Source organism: Caretta caretta, chromosome 2, assembly GCF_965140235.1.
Source record: "Caretta caretta isolate rCarCar2 chromosome 2, rCarCar1.hap1, whole genome shotgun sequence".
Classification (NCBI taxonomy): domain Eukaryota; kingdom Metazoa; phylum Chordata; order Testudines; family Cheloniidae; genus Caretta; species Caretta caretta.
The window spans coordinates 110,373,485-110,386,114 of record NC_134207.1 but is presented as its reverse complement, the minus strand read 5'-3'; the positions used below and the strand labels follow the sequence as shown (position 1 = coordinate 110,386,114).

General features: G+C 40.0%; 1 protein-coding gene across 1 annotated transcript in view; it reads left to right on the top strand.

Moving 5' to 3' along the window:
- The window catches only part of KDM1B (lysine demethylase 1B), a 40,353-nt gene that overhangs the window by 196 nt on the left and 27,527 nt on the right, over nt 1-12,630 (top strand). Inside the window, exons 2-8 of the mRNA XM_048839957.2 lie at nt 430-494; nt 5,404-5,506; nt 6,469-6,593; nt 8,362-8,451; nt 9,640-9,751; nt 10,654-10,770; nt 12,044-12,082. Of these exons, the coding sequence (XP_048695914.2) occupies nt 5,417-5,506; nt 6,469-6,593; nt 8,362-8,451; nt 9,640-9,751; nt 10,654-10,770; nt 12,044-12,082 (573 nt within the window). The 5' untranslated portion in view covers nt 430-494; nt 5,404-5,416. The remainder of the gene's footprint in view (nt 1-429; nt 495-5,403; nt 5,507-6,468; nt 6,594-8,361; nt 8,452-9,639; nt 9,752-10,653; nt 10,771-12,043; nt 12,083-12,630) is intronic.

Below are 12,630 nucleotides of genomic sequence, written 5' to 3'. Positions count from 1 at the left end.
GCCGCCGCCTGGGGCGGGGATGTGGTGACAGCGCCGCACAAAGCGGACCCAGCAGCCCCCTGAACGGGGCTTTCTTCTGCGGGGGGCGGGTCCCTCAGGAATCTTTTCCTTTGCCGGGGGGAGGGTCTGTGTGCGTGGGAGCTTTGGCGCGCTCTTGGCATCGGGGATTTGGGGCTCCCTGGGGGTTATATTTTTTTGGGGGGGGTGGGATTTTTACCGGGGGGAGGGTGTATCTGGGAGTCTGGTGTCTTCCTACCTGGCAGGCCGTGGGGAGGAGTGTCTCTATGGGGAGTAGGGAGCGTCTGGGTGGGAGCAGCAGCGCTAGGGGGTGGTGAGCAGGTGTCCGGGGGTTTGTCTCCAGAGCGCAGCAGGGATCATTTGCCGGGAGGGTCTATCGCTTGACCTTACCATGGTTTCTCTTTATTGCAGCTCTGGTTGGAAGTGCTTTGGACACATTAGTTTAATATCCGGCTCCTGGGTGATTTGGATCCAAGGTGAGCAGAAACCAGCTCCCACAGAGCACAGATAGATTTCTCTTCTTGCAGTTCCCACCTGTGCTCTGTAGCTTCGGGATTCTTTTGGAGCCTGTGGGACCCCAAGGTTTAGAAGAGAAACCTCAAATTGGCTATCCCCAGCTGGTGCAGGGACCCTTGACACATTGCCTTACAGCTGCTTATGTTGTCATGTCTCTAAAAGGGGACTTCTCTTGCAAAATACTTGCAGATAATGACATAACATTTAAAATATGCTAATTTTACCATTTTATGGTTAATGGGTTGAAATATTCTGTCAAATGGTTTTGTTGACATGTTTTAGTTAAAACTCCATTTGAATGTTTTTCTTAAATAGTTTATTTTAAAAACAACTTTTCAATAATGGATACATTTAAATGTGTGCATGTATATACCATTTTTGATTATCCAAAATCTTGTTTATCATATTAATGTCATGATCCCCATGTCATTCAGATGAATTAGTTGTCACTGTATGTTTAAACTCTGAAATATTTTCCCAAGTAGTAGTATGTAACATACTTTGTCACATCATGTGACATTTTTAATGTATCATAAATGTCTCCTTTTCAGAATTACTTTAGCAGCCAAAAGGCTACTATTAATAATAATAATAATAAGATAAATGTAAAGTCTAGCATAGAATAATAGAACAATTTGCTACTGGAAATGAAGTTTTGTTTTGGGGTTTTTTTGGGGTGGTGCGTACGCCCTCCCCACCCCCAGGATCCAGTAGGGTAGCTGAGGGTAAATGTGAGTAAACAGAGTTTACCCACTTCTCGTTTGGGGAAAATGGAGTTTTGACTAGCTTACTCACCTTTTTTTTTTTTTTTTTTTAAACCTTTTCACCAGTGGCAAGATCCAATAAGCAGCAGACTGTATAACCAGAAGTATGAGTTCTTTTTATATCTTAACAGATTGCTTTTTTTCCTCCTTGATACTTGATATAAATATGCCAGCCATTCTGTAACAGTAACCTTGTACCCTTCAGGTGTGAAGGGTTATCTGTGCCCTAAATGGTCTTCCCAAACAGTTCAGCAGAGGATAACCGCAGCCGCCTTCTCCATATCTGTGACCCTGTATATCAGAGGTGGGCAAACTACGGCCCGCGGGACCGTCCTACCTGGCCCCTGAGCTCCCGGCCAGGGAGGGTAGCCCCCGGCCCCTCCCCTGCTGGCCCCTCTTCCCAGCAGCCACACTGCCATGCGGGCAGCATGGCTTGTGCTCGCCCACCTCCCAGACTTTCCAATAAGCCTGTCCTGCTTCTCTGAGCAGCCTTGTGGGGGGAGGGGGGGTTGGATAAGGGGCAGGAGGTCCTGGGGGGCAGTCAGAGGACAGGGGGTGGTTGGATGGGGTGGAGGTTCGGGGAGGGGGGCAGTCAGGAGGGAGGGAGCAGGGGGGTTGGATAGGGGGTAGGGTCCTAGGGGGGCAGTTAGGGCCGGGGGTCCTGGAAGGGGGCGGTCAGGGGACAAAAAGACAGGTGTGGGTGGGTCGGGGGTCCCGGGGGGCCTGTCAGGGGGCAGGGGTGTAGATAGGGGGCAGGGCAGTCAGGGAGCAGGGGAGTTGGATGGGGGTGGAGTTCCAGGGGGGCGGTTAGGGGCAGGGGGTCCCAGGAGAGGGTGGTCAGGGAACAAGGAGCGGGGTGGGGGTTGGATGGGTGGGGGTTCTGGAGGGGTGGGGGCCAGGCTGTTTGCGGGGGCACAGCCTTCCCTACTCGGCCCTCCATACCGTTTCGCAACCCCGATGTGGCCCTCGGGCCAAAAAGTTTGCCCACCCCTGCTGTATACAGAAAGAATTACCTTCTCTTCTCTTTGTCTCTTCTGGTCCACTAGTCAGCAGTTGTCCGGCTGACAATAGTCAAGTACCCAGTTCAAATCAGGTTCACCAAACTCAATGTATATTGGTAATTTTTCTTCAGAATAATATAGTTTATAAACAGACATGTCTAGCCATGTATGACAAAGGCTTCTCGGCTAAGGAATTACGCTTTGTTACCAAGTAAGGCCGTACAAAGGATATACAAGTCTCACCCCACTCCTGAAAGCAGGTGGCAGGAAAAAACAGCACCATGTCACAGAGAGGTGTGTGCCTACCCTTGGAAAAGCCCCATAAAATACAGACTGTTTTTTTTCTATATGCAGGTGTGATGTTACCCAGCTCAGTACACCTGTGGTGTGGTGACATTGTTCTTCAATTCACTACAGATCACCAAGCTTCTATTTATCTTATTCTAATTGATTAGGTTAGACTACATTTCTACATAAACAAAAGGAGGATAATACCTTGGTTTGTCTAAACTCCTTTCCCTTTCCATTTACACAGATATCTTAGTGTGATTTTCCTCACTTCAGTCTAATCCTTTCACCTCAGGGTGAGGTCAGTGTGTTGGTTTAGTTGATCACATCAAGTTTACTTAGTAATAAACAAATCTCATTGTATGAACACCCATTGTCTTTTCCTGTTGTCTAACTAAACTTTCTACACTGCCACTTTCAGCACTAAAACTTTAGTTGTTCAGGGGTGTGAAAAAACACCCCCTGAGCGACAAAAGTTTTAGGGCTGAAAAGCGCCAGTACTTTAACACCAGGAGCCGTGCTTCCAGCGTTAAAACTACCACCCCTCGTTCAGGGTGGATTTTTTTTTCTCTCGGCAATAAAGCGTGTCTCCACTGCCCACATTGCAGCACTGCCGCACCCGCACTGTAATATGGGCTGTCATAAATATAAAGGGAAGGGTAAACCCCTTTGAAATCCCTCCTGGCCAGGGGAAAGCTCCTCTCACCTGTAAAGGGTTAAGAAGCTAAAGGTAACCTCGCTGGCACCTGACCAAAATGACCAATGAGGAGACAAGATACTTTCAAAAGCTGGGAGGAGGGAGAGAAACAAAGGGTCTGTGTGTCTGTCTATATGCTGGTTTCTGCCGGGGATAGACCAGGAATGGAGTCTTAGAACTTTTAGTAAGTAATCTAGCTAGGTATGTGTTAGATTATGATTTCTTTAAATGGCTGAGAAAAGAATTGTGCTGAATAGAATAACTATTTCTGTCTGTGTATCTTTTTTGTAACTTAAGGTTTTGCCTAGAGGGGTTCTCTATGTTTTTGAATCTAATTACCCTGTAAGATATCTACCATCCTGATTTTACAGGGGGGATTTCTTTATTTCTGTTTACTTCTATTTTTATTAAAAGTCTTCTTGTAAGAAAACTGAATGCTTTTTCATTGTTCTCAGATCCAAGAGTTTGGGTCTGTGGTCACCTATGCAAATTGGTGAGGCTTTTTATCCAACATTTCCCAGGAAAGGGGGGGTGCAAGTATTGGGAGGATTGTTCATTGTTCTTAAGATCCAAGGGTCTGGGTCTGTAGTCACCTAGGCACATTGGTGAGGCTTTTTACCAAACCTGGTCCAGGAAGTGGGGTGCAAGGTTTTGGGAAGTATTTTGGGGGGAAAGACGCGTCCAAACAGCTCTTCCCCAGTAACCAGTATTAGTTTGGTGGTGGTAGCGGCCAATCCAAGGACAACGGGTGTAATATTTTGTACCTTGGGGAAGTTTTGACCTAAGCTGGTAAAGATAAGCTTAGGAGGTTTTTCATGCAGGTCCCCACATCTGTACCCTAGAGTTCAGAGTGGGGGAGGAACCTTGACATGGGCAGTGTAGACATACCCACAGCCTTAAATGCCTTCGAAAAAGGAAATTGCTATGAGCATTTCAGTGGCAATTAGTGCCTCATAATAAGATAATATAAAAATGGTAGATATAGAAATGGCAGTGATTGATCATTGGAAAGGCTCACAAGTATAGATATTATGAACTGCATAGGGTTATAGTTGATTGTCACATTTATATCTCAGTAATACAGACCGAGTTCTTGGTCAGTGGATTAATATAGATATCTTTCTATGGTACCACTTCCCCTTTGTGTCTTTTTCTTTTTCAGTTCTTTTCCTGTGTTCCCTCTTGTTTGTACTTCACTCCCTGGAGAAAAGTACATATTTGACAATAGCATATTTTAAAATCTTTTGCAGCATGTTTTTATACACCAAGATCTGCACATCTTATAACTTGTGCAATAAATGGTGGTTTCTTCCCCACTTCCAATCAAAGATTTAATCAGGGAGAATTATAGTGAAGCCTCAAGATACTAAGACTTTATTATTTTTATAATGTATTCTACAATGCATTTACTGGTAAAGTATAAAGTATTATAACTACATATAATTACAACGCAACTACAATTTTCTAGACGCTAAATGAACAAGTACGTTCATAGGAAGGTGTGCAAGTCTCGGAATACATTTAATTTTTCCTTGACTTGAGATTAAATAAGAGTTCAAATACATTATGTTAAAAGTTACTATACAATCCAAATTCCTCAGCCCCCCATAAATCAGTAGGTAGGACCAGTGTCACTGAGAGTAACAGTATAAGGCTTGCATTATGAGCTTATGCTTATTCACTTTCTAAACTATAATTATCAGCTAAGTCTTCAGGTGGTGCAAATCAGCTTAAGTCCAATGAAATCAATACAGCTGTAGAAATGAAGGCCTGGAAGTGCACTCAACAGGTCATCTAATCAGTCCCCCTGTACAGAGGTAGTATTAAGTAATGCCTGAGTAAGACCGTCCCTATGCTGATTTACACTATTTGAGGAACTGCTCTTATATGTTCACATTGAGCTTAGTTTAAAATAAAGTTACTGTTTCTCTTTCCTGCCCACCCACTTTTTCTTTTCTTTTTTCATTAATGGATATAAAGGCGTGTAGCTTGACTAACTCTCGCTGACCAATGTGGTGGTTGATGGTGGTGAATGTTCATGTAATATCTAATTAGTCCACTCTCTCAAACCAAACCATTTTGTCATATTACTTAACAATCTTCTGACTTCATTTTGCAGATCCTATAATACAATGTCAACTGGAAGGGTACGAACAAAAAAAAAGTCATCCTCATTGGACCAGTCTCCAGATAACCTTCCTTTGAGGAGTTCTGGGAGACAGGTACTTAAGTGTTAAAAATTATATCTTTAAAGCTTCATAGAAATGATTTTTGGCGTATGCATTTGTTTAACATTTATTATAAAAGGACTCCCCTATGTAACCCTTTTGGGCAGTACCCAGTTATCACAAACAGAGGAGAAGTATTTGGAATTGTCCAAAGAGACGGTGAGAGCATTTTAATACTCCAGAAAAAGACAGGAAGGGGGCACTTATGAAGTATTGGACAAGACAAGATGTAAATTTAGGCAAAGGCTCTGATGTTGCAGTGGGCTCCACCTCCATGGGGGGTGGGACGGGTCAGACCATTTGGAGTTCATCCACTTGTTGTAAAGCTGTTTGAATAATTACTTGAAAATAATTAATTGAAAGTAAAGTCAATTGATCTTTGGGATACAGCCATACAGAGTAGTTAGCAGGATTGAGACCTAGACAGACCGTACAAATTGGACACACAATGCCCAGAGTGACCAGGAGGATGGTTCTGTACTGGAGTTTTGTTATTTTAAAAATTAATTTATAAATTTTAGGAGTAGAATACAATATCTTTATTAACGTAGATTAACATGGATTGGCTTTGTGCAATAAAATAATTTTAAAGAGAGATTGGAATGATGGTGCTAGAAACACTGGGATCCAAAGGAATGAAAATATTAATTTAAACTGGAAGCCCTGTTTTATAAATTATTTAAGGGAGTCAATTAAAAGACTAAATCAAGAAGCCTTTAAATTAAATGAACATTGCGAGATTGTTGGATCTTTAAAACAGACCTTCCTTGACAGTTTTCAAGTTGTCCCTCGCTGCTATGGATTCCAGAGATCTGATTTATATTATTTTAGCCATTGCTGTGCCCTGAATGATGAAACAATGGAATCTTTGGGTGTTGCACTGTAAAAAATTCAGCGCCATTGTTGTTTCCAGTCACTGATCCTATGAGAGTTCAATTCTAACTGTTCTTTATTAGGTGAAGAAGAAGGCGGCTGAAGCAGCAGAGGATGATGATGACGCATCAGAGAAGAAATATAGAAAATGTGAAAAAGCTGGGTGCACTGCAACATGTCCTGTTTGCTTTGCAAGTGCTGCTGAAAGGTTTGTCGTTCTGTACTTGCATACCTATGACAAAATCTCTTAAATCTACAGGCAAAACTGAGAGGTACAGATGTAATGCTGGTTGTAGACTGAGAGTGCTAGTGAATCATCACAAATGGCATCTTTTGCAGATGACTTTTTGCAATGTATTGCCAATCCTGAATTAACGTTTCTCAAGGACAAGGGTTGTCAGTGCAGCATGTCGGCTGTTTTCTGGCACAAATTTTGTTTTTCTGAAATTAAGGGTGTGTTTATGAAACATACACAGAAGAGCTTCCCTATCAAAACACAAAATGAAACCATCATATACTCTCCTATACTATTACTGTGTTGTTATAGAGTTCTCTAATCTGTCATTAATGTGCTGAGTCTGCAGGATTGGCTCTGAAGCTTACAAAACTATTTTCATTATAACATCCTGTTTTCACTCAGGGATAACTTCCTGTTCAACTTTTATATAAGTACTTTTTTAATTTAACATTCTGAATTTAGAGGTATGTGGAAATAAAGCATTACTATATGGGCAGGGCTTATAATATGCAGCATGTCTCTAAATGTATGTGGCACTGTCCCCTCCCTCTTTAATATTGTGCAGTTAATTTGGCTATTATGTACAATTATTTTATGCTGCCTCCAAGTTTTAAATTGTGTATGTATTGCATCTTTTTATATTGAAAGGGAATATCTGCATTATAAACGTTGTCACAGGAAAGCTGGAAGTTTTGGCAACTGAGAACGTGGCATATGGGACTTTTGATACCCAGGAAACCATGGGAAGTGATTTTAAATGCTGCAGGAGGCAATTAAGACAATTTAATCATTTTTAAGTCTTATTTTGTAGGTGTTATTTTTTAAAAATACTTCCATATGATTACTTATGGGAAATTAGATAATTTCATGGCTAGCCAGCTCAGACACCATTGTGCTTTGCTACCACATAATTTTAATTTTAGAGGAATATTTAATTGACTTAATTGGGTTTGTTGCTTGAATAAGGAATGCAGGATTAATTGCTTTGTCTAATGAATGTAATTCTTATATAAATGTGACAATAAAAGAGAACGAACACTTACAATGTGTAATTATATAGATTTTTGTCTTAGGTTAAAATAGCAACCAAATCAGTAATTTTATATAATTGAAAATAATTGGACAATAGATATTTCACGTACACAGACCTAGACCTAGCAGCAAATAGTTCTATATTTTTGGTTTAATCAACCTATGAATTTGGGCTTTTAGAAGGAAATGCCCAATGCTTTTTTTTTTTGCTTTTTTTAAAAAAAAATAAATTGTAAGCTCCTTGAGGCTGGGACTATGTTTTCCTGCGTGTAAGTAAATGGGTGTTGCCACAGTATAAATAAGAGTAATAATTATCAATGTCCAGCAACCTTCTCTGAGATCTGGCTCAGAGCATGCCCAATTGACCATACTAAACAGAAGCTGCTGCAATCTCAGAGAAGTTATAAAATTGTACATGACATAGATTTTGCCACCTTTGCATCTTGTATTGCTCATGATGAAATCTGAGATCTTTTATACAGTTAAAATTATTTTTATTATTACTCTTTCTGTTATTGCAGTGCTTAGAGGCCAGGGCCCATTGTGCAAAGCTCTGTACAAACATAAAAAGAAACAGCAGAGTATCAAACTCTCTTCTGCCATGCCCTGGCCTTAACATTTCTTTAAATTTTAAAATGAAGCAGAGTCCATGGGATTTTTTTTTTTAAGTGTCATAATGCAGTCTACATGTTTTCTTGTGTCCTAGGTGTGCTAAAAATGGCTACACATCTAGATGGTATCATCTCTCCTGTGGGGAACATTTCTGCAATGAGTGTTTTGATCACTATTATCGAAGGTATACTTACTGAGACCATGTTTTGTTTACAGAAGTCTTGGAGAGATTGATTGGATATTAAAAATGTACAGTCTCATTTACTGAAACAAATATTTTAAACTTTTTCCTCTCTACTGACTTTATTTTGAAGTGAGACTTAGCGACTGCTGAGTGTAAGTTGCACAAACTGCAGCTGATGTGTGGGCCACCTATGAACCAAAAAGTGACAATCTGAGCCGTATGTCAGTTCTTCTGTGACTTTTTTAAAAAAGTGTTCAGGGCTTTTTGAAAAGAGTGTAAATAAACAAAACAAAACCAAACCAACAAATAATGAGTTGTGAATCTGTTCTTTCGGAAAATAACTCAAGATCTTCCTTATTTTTAAAGGTACGCTGTAGGCTTGGAAGAATTAGATTTTTATCTGTAAGTGTTAGTAAATGTCAATTTCACCATACACACACAAATGGATGAAAAACTGTTTGTGTCAATGGGAGTCAAAATTTACAGATAAGCAGAGTAAGGCTCATGCTGCTTGAGAACTTGTTAGAGTTTGGTTTAAGGATATTTATTTTGTATATTTTGACATGAGATGTTAAAACACAAATTGTCAACAGTTATAAAGCTTTAACTTTTTTAAATCTGTGTCTATTGTCATTAATTAATTATTGTCTAACCATCCTATAATTTCCCACAACTGTGAAAATTTATAACCAATAAAAATAGAAAAAAGTACTTAATAAACATTGATATTATCTGTCAAAATTACCACAAAAAATAGACTTGAATTCTGTCAAGCCTAATTATAAGCAAGCCCAATTTTAACTTGAGTAAATCTAGATGAGGGTGGTAGGAATTTAGTTTTACAAAGTGCCTTTCAGATTCAAAGTATCCCAAATCAGTCAAAGAATTTGATGCTTGAAGTTTACTGACTAGAAAGACTAATATGGCAGTTATATGCTGAGCTGTAGTTCACCTCAACCTTGCATATTAGCCCCTGTATTTATTATCGAAAGGAAATGTAGGCCTACACACTTCCCTGATTGCTATCGCATTTGTGTCTTTAAAAAAGTGCTATCCTCAGCCTTATGTGTGTGTGTGTCTGTCTCTCTCTTTTTAAACGTGATTTTTTGGAATAAGTATTGTTCTTTAAAATAGACTGGACCAGCCCACTTGCTAACTGCTTGCCATTTACTTTAACTTTCTTCTTAGTCATAAAGATGGTTATGAGAAATACACTGCTTGGAAAAGGATTTGGACCAGTAATGGTAAAAGTGAGCCCAGTCCTAAAGCTTTCATGGCTGATCAACAACTTCCTTACTGGGTAAGGAATATAGTGGGGTGTGTGTGTTTTGAGTAGTTTCTAGTGTTTGAAGATCAAGTAGCAGGTTCTGCTCTGGGACTCTAGGAGGATTTCTTGTATTAGGGAGGCGGGATAAAGCAGACTCCAGATAACAATCCTGATCAGTATCTCCACTGTCAGAAATCTTTCCCAATCCTTGGCTAAGTGCTCTCTATGCAGTACTCTGTTTGTCAGTCTAATTACTGAGGCAGCAGGAAGCATTTAGGATGTAGTTCAGGTGGAAGCAGATGTCAGGAGTGGGCAGGTGGTGATGGCGAAGAGGATGGTAGCACTAGGGAAAATAGAGAGAGAGGGAGAAAACCAGCCATAAGGGAGCGGAAGGTAAGTAAAATGGACGGGAAGGGAGTACACCTTCACTGGATGGGAGTGGAATGGAAGGGAGAGTTCAGGCAGCAATGGACAATACAGATTTAATCCTGAGACATACTGCATACTTCCAAACCCCAATGAAATAAGTGGGAATTGTGTGTTCAATACATCGTGGAATTAAGTCCTATGAGTGAAATTCACCCTCATGCAGAAGACCAGTACAAAGTCTATGCGCAGCTTAAGTCTTATTTACGCCCTGTGGGCTTAGGTGGCTCATAGGCCTTGTCCTAGCCATCTGCATCAAACCCATAGGGAGTAAGTAGGCTTAAACTGTGTATAACCTTTGTACTGGTCCTCTGCATGAGGGCGAATTTCACCTTATGTGAATAATGTATTTAATAACTCCCTTGCATCTTCCTTCTTCCCTACCCATTAGTTATGGTCCCAAAGTAGATTTCCTATCACATTCCTTTGCCGGTGTTTGCTGCATCATGTAATTGACTCTGATTATAGATCAAGCTCAAGTTAAAACATGTTTGTTCTTTTACTTCTAGGTGCAGTGCACAAAACCAGAGTGTGGGAAATGGCGTCAGCTGACAAAGGAAATTCAGCTTACATCACAAATAGCAAAAACGTACCGATGTGGTATGAAACTGAACAATTCTACTAAGGTAAAAGCAACACTGTTTGTCCCTACTTAAGCTGCAGTTAAGGTGGTTCTCTTGTTACAGTCATTAACTTGGCTTTTTTTTTTTCTTTTAACATTTATATTTGTTAGAATGATGAGTTGATGATCGTAGGAGCTGTATAGTTTGTATTCTACAGCAATTTAAATGTTTCCCTCAGGAAAGTGATGAAAGTGCAATATCCAAAACATCATTTGTAGAAATGCTCATGCAATTAGTTGTAAAATCATGTTTCAAAATGCTAAGAGATCAGTCTCCACAAAAGTTGCTGCTTCCAAAATGTATATGCCTTTCCAATTCCTTTTTGGTTTGATTTTTTCTTTTACTAGTCAAAACATCTGAAATGTCCAATGGTCCTTTTTTCTTTTTTAGTTTTTTAATGTGCATCTGTGCTTGACAACTGAAATGAAAGGATTAAGATTTAATAGGAAGATAGTGAACTCCTAAAAGTCATTGTAGTATCTTACTAGCAGCCCTAGAGTTATGGTTGAGGAAGGACTTCTGTCGCGAGTTTGTTTTCAGACATTTAAGGTGAAGTTCTGGCGCTACTCATGTCAATGGGACCAGGAGTTCACCCTTTAATTCTTTGGACAAGAGAATTTTCTCATGGAATCTTCCTGGAATATCTGATAAAATTACATCTGGCTGTTTTTTGTTTTGTTTTGTGGAATTTTAACGTGAAACACTTTTTTCACTTGCAGAGACACTTTTAGATGTCTCTGAAATTGCTATTCAAACAAACAACTTGCAATTGACATAGTGCTCATTGTGGACAAGTGCCTTTAGTAGACATATGAAAGTAGTATACTGTGCATGTACAGGAAATGATTTTATTGAATGTTTATGCAATGCTGCAGATACTTGCCTCTTCACATATGCATGTATCTGTATTGTTGAGCACTGAAATGCATTGTTGAGCACTGAAATGCAGTGTAAGCCGAAACTCCTCTGTTTCCACTCAACCCCCCAGCTATGTATATGTTAATGTGGGATCATTAGATAGCCAAGGCCATTTGGTTCAGTCAGCCAGGAACTTTATCTGTGGTGTTTGGCTTTTTAGTATTTTTTAATATTATGTACTGTAAAAAAATAATTACCATATGGTAATATTTTAGTTATCTGTGCCATGAAAGCTTAAAATAGAGCACTCTTTTTTAAAAAAATACATTTTTAAGTCTAAAGGAGTTGTACCAGAGTCTGTTTGCTTCTTTTATGTAATATTCGTGTGTGGCTTTAGATAGTTAAATTTCTCTTTCAGATTGAGGGCTCGGACCAGTGTTCCATGCCTGAGGATCTGGTGAGTTGTCTGTACATGACGGTTCATTTGCTCTATAGTGTAAAAGTGGGATGAAAAATTGGGAATGGGGTAGGTGGTTTTTTCCCCTTTCTTGGCCAGAGATCACAACTGCAGCGTTGTCTTTTGGCATGTGTGCATTTCAGCCTCAGGAATTGAGATTGCCTGTGCCTCATCTGGAGAAGGATCCATTTTAATAATGGGGAAGGGCTGACACTTCAATCTTCTAATCTTTCTTCCCTCTTAGTATAAATGTTGGTGTGGTTTTCATAGTCTCTGACTTAAGGCCCTGATTCTAGGTCTGCTCCTGATTCTGGGATCTAATCGGGCAAAAATGGCATACAGTACCTGCACTAACCATCCAGATTTAGGCAGAAAATTCCCTGTTTTTTTTGGGGGGGGGGGTCCTCCATTTTCTTTCAGGCTAGTGTCCTGTTTCGTAAACTGTCTTCGTACTATGTGAAAAACTAAACTGTAATTTTTCACAATTATTACAAAGGTTTGACTGTTTTGAAGTGTGGCGTTATATTTTGGTTAGACTGGGATGCCAT